The 11,962-nt window shown below is 41.6% G+C and overlaps 1 protein-coding gene across 1 annotated transcript in view; it reads right to left on the bottom strand.

Moving 5' to 3' along the window:
* Nucleotides 1–643: 643 nt before the first annotated feature.
* Nucleotides 644–11,962, bottom strand: part of LOC111233481 (aryl hydrocarbon receptor-like) — a 66,313-nt gene continuing 54,994 nt past the window's right edge. Inside the window, exons 5-11 of the mRNA XM_022761306.1 lie at nucleotides 9,125–9,251; nucleotides 8,893–9,032; nucleotides 7,962–8,164; nucleotides 7,728–7,837; nucleotides 7,416–7,557; nucleotides 5,024–6,803; nucleotides 644–4,773 (exon numbers count right to left, since the gene is read on the bottom strand). Coding sequence (XP_022617027.1) covers nucleotides 4,687–4,773; nucleotides 5,024–6,803; nucleotides 7,416–7,557; nucleotides 7,728–7,837; nucleotides 7,962–8,164; nucleotides 8,893–9,032; nucleotides 9,125–9,251 — 2,589 coding nt within the window. The 3' untranslated portion in view covers nucleotides 644–4,686. The remainder of the gene's footprint in view (nucleotides 4,774–5,023; nucleotides 6,804–7,415; nucleotides 7,558–7,727; nucleotides 7,838–7,961; nucleotides 8,165–8,892; nucleotides 9,033–9,124; nucleotides 9,252–11,962) is intronic.

Raw genomic sequence — 11,962 nt, 5'->3', positions numbered from 1 at the left:
CGAAATTCAAAATAACGGTCGACATTTAAATATGAATGTGGAAAACAAGTAAATTTACTCAATTACTCAAATATAATTTGAAGGTACTTGTAGTTACTTTGTAATGCAACGCATCACAGTAAGACAATACAAGACAGCCTTTCTGGTCCAGTTTGGTCCGGCAGTGAAAACCATTAAAGGCTTAACTGGCAGCAGATTGTCAAACAGGAGCAAATGCATTACAGTGCACACATGGAGGAGCTGCCATTACCAAAACAGACTTACATCACCATCTAGTGGACAATAGAAACCATTACATTGATCAAAACTACATGAAGACTATATTATCGAATGTGTAAAAATCCAAGTCAATTTTCATGGTTTATGAAATTTCCAATTAAAAAGAAAATCTTTTAAATTACATTTTCTTCATTTATGACTCAAAGATAACACATAAAATGTTTAGTTTTCTCATTATCTCTATTTGAGTAAATCTTATAATCTTAAATAATTAGTTTTACCTCTATATTTTAATTGATCTACATTAAGAGAGTAAGAAAATACACACAAACAGATTACAGCACTAACTATGAAAACAACAAACAACAAAAAAAAGCTCAAATTTTTTTGTTACAATATTAGAATAAAAAACTACAGCAGCAGCTGGGCTCTGATCACCTTTAATATGGTGAGCATGAACATATTGTCTCAAACACTCAATACACTGTTAGAAGCAAAAATATTGAAGGCAAATCCACAAGATATAAGTTGTTTACAAAAAAAACATCATAACAAGAGATTACATATGTATATGCTGTGCAGACAATGTACAAAAAAATGATAGGAGAGAGACAGGTTAAGCCAATATGATATTAAAATACACAATATATGACAATACATATTTTGAAACATAAAGAAGACAAATATAGATATTTATATACACGTACACAAGATACTGCATTTTAGGGCCTTGTGTTTGAAAAAAGTATTGTAAGTAAAATGGCTTTGTTTTATTTAAAATCAGAAGCAAGCAACGAGATATATTTATATTTGTAAATGCAGAATACTTTGTGACAAAAAAAGCTCTGACTGAAAGTACTCCAGATTTATAAGAGAGGAGACGTTAAGGTGCGCTGGGAAAAATCACACACCTTCGAAATATCACGCTTCATTTTGTACTGAGTCTTAAATATTCAGCCTGTTCTGTGATGATTTCTGGTCTAATTTTTGGTTTTTGGTGAATTGACTGCTGAGTAACACTGTCAAATCTGCAGTATAAAATGTGGAAAAATGCAACTTTCTATAGTCCAAAGTCTTAAAACGTCTAAAACCAAAAGATATTCTGTTAAAAACGAAAATTGACTGAAACAATTGAGTATTTTTCAGCTGTAATGAAAGGGTTAAATAACTGTAGAGTTGGACGTTTGAGGGTTAAAAAATACTGTGCAATGATAATATAACCCCAAAACAATTACATTTATTTCATTATCTTAAATAATAGACTTTTTTATGAATAGTGACCGACAAGCTTTGAGGAAATAAAAGTTTCATCGTTTTAAGTACGACTTTGGATGTTGATGTGAACAATGTTGACAAGTGGGGAACTGTTAATGACAGTGGCTCTTAATCGACATTAACACAGCATAACTCTAGTTTTTCTAAGTCAAAGTACAATAACAATCATTCTGGTCTGTTTCTTGCGTTTTTATGTGAAGAAATCATTCTTTGTGTTTCCATTTCGAGTGGAAAATCTCCATAAACCATGAAAAATCATGAAATTCTTCACAAAAAATAGGATTTTCCAACAGTAGATCTGTATTCTGACTCATCCCTTTGGTATCCTGGAGAATAAAGCATCGCAGATGGCTTTACTGACTATTTTTTGGTACGTAAGTCAAGTATTCAAGTTTGTTGTCACTACTTTTGTCTTTGCAGCTTCTACAATCTGCTGCAAAGTATAAAGTTGTTAAAAAAAAAAAAGGTTCAGAAGTGCTAAAAATTAAGTGACACAGAACTTGCTTAGGAAAAAAAGCAGATTTTACGGCTCAGTACTGGATGAAGCGACTGGGTGCGACTTTCTTTCGGTTTTTCTTTTCAATGTAAGTGCTGAACCAATTTTTAAGATCAACAGACAATCAAAAAGCGCTCATTTAAAGGCACTTTAAGTTTCCACCCTTTTTTTTTTTCTTTTTTGTTTTTAACTTGTAAAGTGTAGATTTTTTTTCCTTTTTTTTTCCTCATTTAAAATATACAATAGCTGCCTATAACTGTTTTACTTCTGCGTTTCACTGCCGGACGATCGGCGACACTCCCGGTCCAACAACAACGCCGATAAATTAACCACAAGACAGAAAGAGGACAGATAAAGAGGACGGAAATTTGTTGTGGAAAATATGAATAAATCAGAATCTATCTTACAGAGAGACTGATGAACATTTTCAGGTTTAGTGAGAAGTTTAGATCCTGGTTTAGGCAGTGACTAAGTCTATTTAGACTCTGGTCTATTTTTTTTAAACTCTTACTAAAAATATATAATAATTCGTTTTAGTTGTGGCTTATTCAAATAACTTTAAAAAATCTAGAGAATCCATTTATGAGCTAAAATGAAAAACATTGTGCTCATTTCATCATGAACAACCTACTTCAGGAATCTCTTTTTGTAATAAAGCTCTTAGTGTCCTGTAAGACAAAGGATTTCTCAATTATTTTCTCTTCACTACACTTTGGCAACACCTTAAAGGAATAGTGCAATAAATCTTTAAAAACTGGCTTGGTGGTGTTAAGGCAAGGGCAAGTTTAACTTTGGTTTACATCCATTAAATATGAATTTCCACTACACCTTTCTGCTAATATTCCTAAAGGAAATGTTAGAAAACTGCAACAGACTGTCCCTTTAAAGTCTCAAACAGGTCTGTCAGTTTAAGGCACCGTCTGTATTTTTTTTTCCCTCTATAACAGGAAAGCAACAATGACACAGAAACATTAAAGAAAAGAAAAATAAAGACGAAACAAAACTGGCTCAGTGACGAAGCTGGGACTGCTTTTAAAATATATAAAAGATGCACTAAGAAGCAGCTGTTTCCACTGAATCACCTCATGTTTAAATCTTACACATTGTCTGTTAGTAGGATGATGCTGTGATTTCATTGTGCGTTTCTTTTTCTCTCTTTTTTTTTTTTTTTAATATATATACCCTGTCTACAAAGCACATCTCCCTCAGTGGGACAGTAAAGAGTTGAAATGAACTGAATCAAGACGCAATTTCCAAAAGGACAAAAACAGCAAAACAAAAAAGACGATACATTTCATCCTTCTGAGAGCTCAAAGTAGAAAACTGATTTTTATGGAGTAGGTGTGGTGTGTTTGTGCAACAGAGACGGCAGAGGACGAACGGGAGGATGTCTCTGTGTTCTTTCATTTAGGTCGATCAGTCAGGGACCAAGGTTCGGGATTGTCTGATCCGCTGTGTCTGAGACAGTAAGGCCTGAAGAACTGACTGCACATGGGGAAAAAACGAACCCGAGATACAAACCAACCAGCTGTTCCTCACCGCTGAAGTCTTTTCATTTTCAATCAGCTGATCTAAAGGCACCCAGTAAAGTTCTGTTTATATTCAATGTTACTCACCAAAACTGGCTGTGTGCACCCTGGACATTTCCTTCCTCATAAAACAACGTTTATGAGTATTTTAAATTCAGCCTCCGTGTTTTACATCCATGTTTGCTCCTTTGCAGTTTTCTTCTTCCTCGTCTTTGCTGGCTCTTTGCAGCATATTTGGCACATTAGAGCCACCTGCAGGTCAAATAGGGACCAACTCCACAATGTTTCCGGAGTCACAAACTCCTCAGGGAACCTTCAATTGTACAGGACTGGATTCTTTGTAGATGCAACTGATCTGTTGCTGCTGTTGTCGTTCCTTTTTTTTTTTCCCGGCTCAACAGCTTGTGATAATAGTCGGCGCCCTGTGCAGTGGGTGCAGCGAGTCAGGATGAAGCCATGACGATGAGATTTAAAGCTGCAGCTAACAATTAGAATTAAAACAAACAGAAAAATTGTGTAAAATGCCCATCACACTTTCTTAAAGCTCAAGGTGATTTGCTCCTCACATTTGTGAAACGAGAAGCAGAACAGCTGCTGATTATTTTTCCGTCCAATCCTTTCAGCTCTAGTGAATCTGCTTTTTAAACACAAGAGAAAAGACTTCAGCGATGAAGGACTAACTGGTTGTTTTGGCAAATTAAATTCAGCACACATCTGCTTCTCTGAACTTTTTCCATACATCAACAACAAACCGCCAACAGCTCGTGATGAAATTTCTCAAACTTGATCATGATTGCACAAAACAAACCACGGGTGTAGGTTTTTCCGTTTTCCAAGAAAACGTATCCGTACTTCTTCTTTGATATCCAGCTTTGACAAAAACAAAACAAACTCCAAATCACAAGATGAGACATGAGATTTTCTCTTCCTCCTACACCAAAACACTTGAAATTTTTTAAAGCTTTCATCGCAGTTTCCTAATTAGAAAAAAAGGAGAAGGAGAGGTGTCCTGTTTTGTCTCCTCCTCCTTTCCGGGGCACATTTCTGTTCTTCAGTCTACTCCACTTTCATGTTTAGAGACAGGAGTCTTCTGTTTTCTGTAAACTGCTGTTTCAGTCCAGGTTGGATCCGGATCCTCTGCCGTCCAGAAGTCACAGCGGCTGATTTCTATTTGTTCTCTGAGTAGTATACGTTCCCATCGGGCAGCGAGGGGAACGGGAAACCTCCGTTCCCGACGACTGGATGGTTGTTGATCTGTGAAACAGACCAATGACAGGTTAGAAGATCGGACTTTGAGAGGAAACCAGTAAAATGTGTTCTCATTGTTTGACAAATTCCAAAACAACGAGAAACTGAACTGGTTTAAAGATCAGAACCATCCTGATCACATGTTAAAGTAAAGTAAAGGAAACTTTGGAGAACTCAAACCCTGCACCTACAAACAAACAGACAAGTTTAATCTACTTTTTATTGCTGTAAAACCATTTTGTTTTGTTTTTTTTACCTGCGTCTGTTCACTGAAGTTAAGATACTGCTGTTGTTGCACCAGCAGCCCGTTGGGGTTGAGACCAGCCGTCATTTGGCAGGACAGAGCCACCTCGCTAGGATTTGGTATCGCCGTCATCCCCGGCACAGACCCTCCTCCGGGAAGACCCTGGTAGAAACAGGAGGGCTTGGAGGGGATCCGGTTGCTGCTTGCTGGGTTCATGCGCTGGCAGGAGGGCGCCTGACTGAGGTGCACTCCGTTTACAGGCACAGACGGGGGGGCATTTCTGAACATACAGCTGCTCGAAGGTGCCTGAGCTGGCAGCTCCGAGTCCTGCTGAACAGGAAATGGTACATTTGAAGTCTCTTGAGTCCTGAACATCGGCCTCCCGTTGACCGCGGTTTGGGGCGTGACGACTCCAGGAAGAGGATTCCCTTGAAATCCTGACATTTGGTTGAGGCAGGCGCCGAGTTGTTGGTGCCCACCTGAGATCAGCTGCTGCTGCTGCTGCTGTTGCTGCTCCAGTGGCCACGACTGTCTCTGATTCTCACTGTTCTGAGTCTGAAGTGCAAAGTGGCCCTGTAAGCAGCTGGACGAGGGAGGATCTGCAGCGAACCCCGATTCGTTTGAAATATTTTGGGTGTATGTTTGTACAAAGCTGTCGACTGGGTTTGCGTTGGGGACGGGGGAGCTCCACTGGTTGCCCTGAAAGTTGAAAACGGGATTTAACTTCCTCTCTGCGGTTTGGTCCTGGAGGCCGAGCGGGAGGTTGGGCGTCCTCATCTGAACGTGGTTCTGCATCGGGTTGGACTGAAGCTGAGCGGTTTGCCTGAACGCTCCCAGGTTGTTCTCCTTGGCTGTGACTTGTAAGGCCCTCAGTTTGTTCTGTGTTTGAGCACAAGAGTCCGCCAGGGAGGGGCTGAAGGTCGCCGGAGCACCGATGTCGCCAAGAAGAACAGAAGGCGGGAGGGTCTGCTGGGAGGCGATCTGCTGAAGGGTCGGACCGTTTAAACCAGGAGAACTCAACTGAGACAGATCCATGTGGGTCAGCTTCATCGTTTCCAGGACGGGAGCCGGTTGTCCAGTCATCATCTGCCCTCCGTTTGCTATCAGCTGGTTCTGAGGCTCCAGGGGCCAGACAAAGTTCTGCTCCCCAATGTGGTCAGGATCCTGGTTCTGGAGGTCCAAAGTGGAGAGGCACGCTGGTACGTCGTCCAGCTCACCTGGCAGCTTGAGTCCGTCCTCCTTCTGGAGCTGCTCTTCCACATACGACAGGATGTCATTGCTGAGGACGTCCAGGTCTTCGTTCATCCCGTAGCTGTTAGTGCTCATCCTCAACAGCGTGCTCTCCCAGCTCTTCAGCTCCTCGGGCCCCACCTCCAGGGTGTCGATGAGGTTGCTGTCCCCGAGGATCTGCTGCAGGGTGTCCATCATGTCCTGGACCGCGGCCTCCGTCTTCACCAGACTTCCCACAACGGGTTTGGGTGACACTTGCTGCCAGATGTCTCCGGGAACGCTGACGGTAGCGTGGGTGTCCTTGAAGGCGATGTCGTTGAGGGAGCTGAGCGTGTTGTCGTTGTTGTGTTCACAGTAGATGGACTGGTCCTGTCTCAGCATGCAGCCCAGGATGGAGTCGGGGTCGATGGAGTAGTCCTTCACCTTCCTCTGCTTCGGGGCGGAGCACGGGTCGGGGATGTCGATGGGCTGGGGGATGTCGTACAGCAGCGCCTCACCGGTGGCGAAGTTGAACGGCAGCTGCAGGTGTCTGAGGCGGAGCTGCTCTTCTCCTTCTTCATTTCTGCGGGAAAAACACAAGAGGGGGGTTTTCTTTCAGAGCTGCAGCTAATTCATCAACTAAAGAATTAGCCAATTAACCAATTAGCTTCAACTAGCATCAACTGTGATAAGTATTTACTGATTCCAGCTTCTTTTCTTCTGGTTTAAATCATTTTAAATTGAATATTTTAGGCTGCTGCTTGGACAAAACGAGACATCTGAAGACGTCACCTCAGCTCGTGACCTTCAATAAACTAAACAAAGGATCAATTTATTCAAAAAAATAATGGAGAAATTCACTAATGATGAAAATAATTATTTTAGTTTCAGCCTTAAAATAATTTGGTAACACTTTGTGAGCTTCTCAACACTGAATTTGTAGATCATTATCAAATTGCCTTTGACCAACAGTTAATGATTCTCTCATTTGAGAAGCTGTAAGCAAATATTTGTTGGTTTCTAAACGATAATGAAGATGACTAAACACTTGACTAATTTTATATGAAAAAAGTTTATATCTTAGTTGAAGCATTCATTCAACATAAATCTAATGTTTATCCCAGTGTAAACTAACACACAGAAACACTAAAAACCACCCTCCCTGCTCTCTGCTTCTTCGCTCTGGGACACTTACGTCAGAGCTCTCTGCCGGGCCACGATGAAGTCTGGTTTCCCTCCTTTAAACACCAGCCGGGCGATGGCCTGGACCCAGATCCACGTCCTAGTTTTGGTCAGCAGCCTGAAGACGGTGAAACCGCTGTCTCCGGTTTTCATGACTGGATACAACACAGAAACAGTCAGATATTTCTATCTATACACCCACTTCTCCATCAGCCTGTAATTTAAAGCACAGCTGAAGATATTCCAAAGAAAATGAGGTGACAGTGGTGAGGAGTAGGTGACATCTTTAAAGAGAGTGTTTGGTTATTCTGGCTTAGTTACTGACTTCTTAAGTGGTTTTCAGCGCAGTACATCATGTCTGCAGCGTGGATGAAGTGGTAGCCTGAGCCCTTCATGCACAGCTCTGCTTCAGTGTAACCCAGAACCACCTTCCCTCTGTGGAGAGAAACACAACAGACACAACATTTCCACCAGCGACTGATTCTTTCAGCTCAGATTCTTCAACCACGGTGAGTAAAATGAGCAATCGATGCATAAGTGTGTGTGTGTGTGTGTCTACCTGGTGTCGATGCCCATGGGCGTGAAGTCCAGCTTGTGTTTGGTCTGGAAGAGGAGCGTCTTGGTGCGGATCTCCAGGATGGACGGCGGCTGCAGCGGCATGGCGATGGAGAACAGAGCGAGCTGAGGGGGGACCAACGTCCCGTCGTCCGACACCCGGCTCTGACCGTGGAGGAACTTCAGGCGGCCGCGGAAGTTCAGGGCCTGAAGACGGACACACAGGTTCCCACACAAACAGAGGCAAGAATGAGGACGAGCTTTTGTTGTCATGGCTACAGCAGCTGGTTTAGTTTATAGTCTGTTTTTATGAACATGATGGAGGCTTCACGTTTTCTAGTACTGAATTCAGTTTATCTACAAAAAATACCTGATTACCGTTTTGGTGCTGCAGTAAACAAGCAAAATAACAAACAGGCTGCAGCTTTAAAAACACTAAGATTAGGCTCCTTTTTGACGTATCAATATGAAAGTGATACTAAACGGCTGCTGATCAGGCTGAGCGGTTGATTTCAGAATCTGCTTTTAATAGCTTTTTAGGTTTGAAGTTTATTTGATGTGATTTATAACCCTGGATAGAGAGAATCTGGGAAAATGCAGCCTGAATGTCACTTTTTCAGAATCAGAGTCCAAAGAAACTTTACAAACATCAATTTTGGGAACAACTGCAGATTCTTTACTGAAAGTTTCCGCTTCAAATCCCACCACACTGTTAAATTCATAAACTCATCCTTCTCTCTCTGTTTCAGACCTCTGTCCAGATTCAACCTGTGAAGACTGAGCTTTTCCAAACTGACCTCCTGAGTGTGTAAATCCTAAAACAGCAGCTTTGTGTTTCCGTGTGTACAGGGAAACAGCGTTTGCAAAATCATCAATCATAAGCCAGCCCGAACTGTTAGCTGAGTACAGTTTATATAGTATAGTATAGTTTATACCAGGAATCCAGAGGAGTTGTCGAGCAGGCAGCGGAATCGACAGCAGAAGTTTCTCTCCAGGAAAGATGAATTTTCCGGAGGGATGGTCTGAGGGTCGTAGGTCATCACACTGCTGCTGATATCCGCAGAGCTCTCATCACCTAGTAGTCATGATCAAATATTCCCCAACTTAAAACTTCATGTTGATACTAACGCAGTCTTTTCTCTTAGAAGGTCATTTATCTGGACTTACCGGGACTCTGAGCGGAGCTGTCTGAGTGGCTGGCGTTTGGTTTGAGGGCGAAGTGAAGCTGACGTCTGAACAGAGCTCGGTCGTCCGTGTGGATCAGCTCAAACACACTCTGATGGACCACGTCCGACTGAAAACAGACACAAACATGTCTTTAATATCTTTACCTTTTCTCTATTCTGTATCAGTGTAACTTTAATTAACTGAAAGCATGAAAGCTATAACATAATACAATTCTTCTATTTAGAGCTGCTGCAGATTTAAAAGTCTGGAAACATAAACGATAAAACTCTCAAAGCATTGAGTGGAACTGCAGCTGTCGCACATGCCACACAACTGCTTTAAAAAAGCAAAAATCCAACGTTGTTCACCTTAAAAGACTCTTCCATCATGATTTACATCGAGTAGATTCGACTTTTTCTTGTGCAACTAATGAATTTTACATCAGAAAATTCCATGTGAGGCTTAAACTGTTAGATTGTGGACATGCCCATCACTAGTTTGTGCACATGTGAACAAGATCACAACAAAAATGGAATAATGGCTGCACAGCCTGTATGTGTTGGCACAGATGTAAAAGCCTGGCCCTGCTCCAGCTCAGCCCTCTGCTCCATCCCTACCAATGTTTGTACTGGCGAGCTGCGTTCAAGACCGATGATGCAAGTGCAAACACACACACGGTGCGAACAATGCTCCAGTGGATGAACGCCGCTGACTTAAAGCTGGAAACACAGAGACGCCGTTGTGCCACAGGGCCGAGGTGCTGAGCGAGCCACACCTCTCGGCTTCTCTCTGTTACTCAGCCGTCGACAAACAAACCAGACACAAAACCCTCCTTTGTCAGCGGCGCTGAAAAATGGCTTCACCGGCCTTTGATGAGTTGAAAACAACCCTGCAGTCAGGATTTGTGAAGTTTAGCTTTTTGCCACGACAGAAACAGAAATGAGCGCCGCACATGCTTCCAAATTAGTTTCACATTTCAGCTCCTTGAAATAAACTGAGATACAAACATTGGCATCGACCAATCAGTACCATCTAAATCTTCCCATGGCTTTCCTCTTTTTATATCCACTTTTATCCCTGGTATGATCTTGCCTGTCTGTTCTTTATCTTCTTCTCTCTGCTTTAAAACTGTATTTCGAGCTGCTCTATAAATAAAGTTTATAATGGTAATAAACAGTCAAAGCAGCTGGTGAATCTTGGGCTTTACCAGCCACTGCGGCCTCGAGAACAAAACGTTTCCTTCCCTGATTAGCATCCTGACTTCACATCGTGTCGTAAAAAAGCTGTGGTTGTGTGTGTGTGTGTGTGTGCGTGTGCGCATACAAGTGTGTGTTTATGTGCGTGTGAGAGCTTTTTACCACGTGCACCCCCCCAGGCATCGTGTTTTTTTTTTTTTTTCCTTTTTTCCCCCGACTGCAGACATCTTTAACCCCGGTTCAAACGGATGTGTTTACAAGTCAAGAGTTCACAGCCAACAAAGCAGTTCAGTTCTCATGCATGCACACACACACACACTCACACACAAACACAAACACACACAAACATGCCGAACATGTTTGTCTCTGTGTCCGTCAGTTAGCATGCTGTTCGGCTGAGTTACTCTGAGATGTGGTTAAATGATGCACACATGGAGCAGCTTTAAAAGTGGCACGTTAAGTCGGAATATTTCAACATGATGCAGCTTTAATAAAATGCTGGAACAAGTGACACTATGGGAGAAATATTTTCCTGAACTTTAAGACTATTTTCAAATACCATGCCAGTGTTTTTTTTTTTTTTTTTGTGATGTTTTAGACCTTTAAACTCCAGCTTGTGTTGACGTTCCCATATTTCCCACTTCCTGTGTTTTATTTGAAGTGTTGATCCATCAGAAGATATATTTGTGGCTTTAAGAATCAAAAACCATCAAACCAATGCAGTTTTACATCTCCTCTCTCAGGCTTCTCTCTGGAGCTCTAGTAACAACAGGTCAGTGAGCTAATCAGAAGAGAGGAGGCTCTGAGCCTCTCTTCTGATTGGCTGACTGTTTTCTGAATGATCCAATAAAAATATAGCAGATTTCAGGTAAAAACACTCAGAAAAACTAAATCCTGCAAGGTTGGATGGTGGGTCCGGGTGGGCGGGGCGTGGGGCACGGCTGAGAGCGGTGACTGCTTCGTTGTGACATCACAAAGTTCAGGAAGTCCTGATGGCTGGTTTTAAGGCTCAGTTTCTGAATACAGGCTGTGTGCATTTCTCTGTGGACTGAGGCTTTGATACTTTCACATTATTAATATAGAACCTGGACCTGATCTATAATCAAACACCACATGGACATCTACCTTTAGACTATATGAACCTTTAAATGTCTTCATTTGTTCAACCAACAATCCAAAAGCCAAAAAGATGTAGTTAACTCTCATAAGGGACAAGAAAACCTGTGAATATTCACATTTTAGAAACTGAAACGACAGAATTTTAGGCATTCCTGCAAAAAAAAAAAGTAACTATTTAAATTATTAATCAATTACCAGAACTGAATCTTTTGAGTAACATGCACAAAATGGTATCATTTTACAGCTGAATCAGCCTCATACTCAAATAAAATCATTTAATTCTGTCAACTGTTCAAAAAGAAGATTTTATGCTTTATAACAAAAGAACACACGTACATCTACTTTTATATAATATGGGATCTTTAACATTATAAAGTTTCTATTCTGTTTCCCGACATGGTTATATATAGAGTGTCCTTCACAGTGTTTAAGACAGGGGAGACTCACAGCCTGTAAGTATATAGTGACAGACAAGAACAAAATGTGAAGGCTGATAGATTCCCATCTCTGACTTTTATAGTGC

The sequence above is a fragment of the Seriola dumerili genome, unplaced genomic scaffold (assembly GCF_002260705.1).
Source record: "Seriola dumerili isolate Sdu_G_001 unplaced genomic scaffold, Sdu_1.0 BDQW01000018.1, whole genome shotgun sequence".
In the NCBI taxonomy this organism is placed as follows: domain Eukaryota; kingdom Metazoa; phylum Chordata; class Actinopteri; order Carangiformes; family Carangidae; genus Seriola; species Seriola dumerili.
The sequence above is the reverse complement of the archived record's forward strand: the minus strand, read 5'-3'. Positions and strand labels throughout refer to the sequence as shown.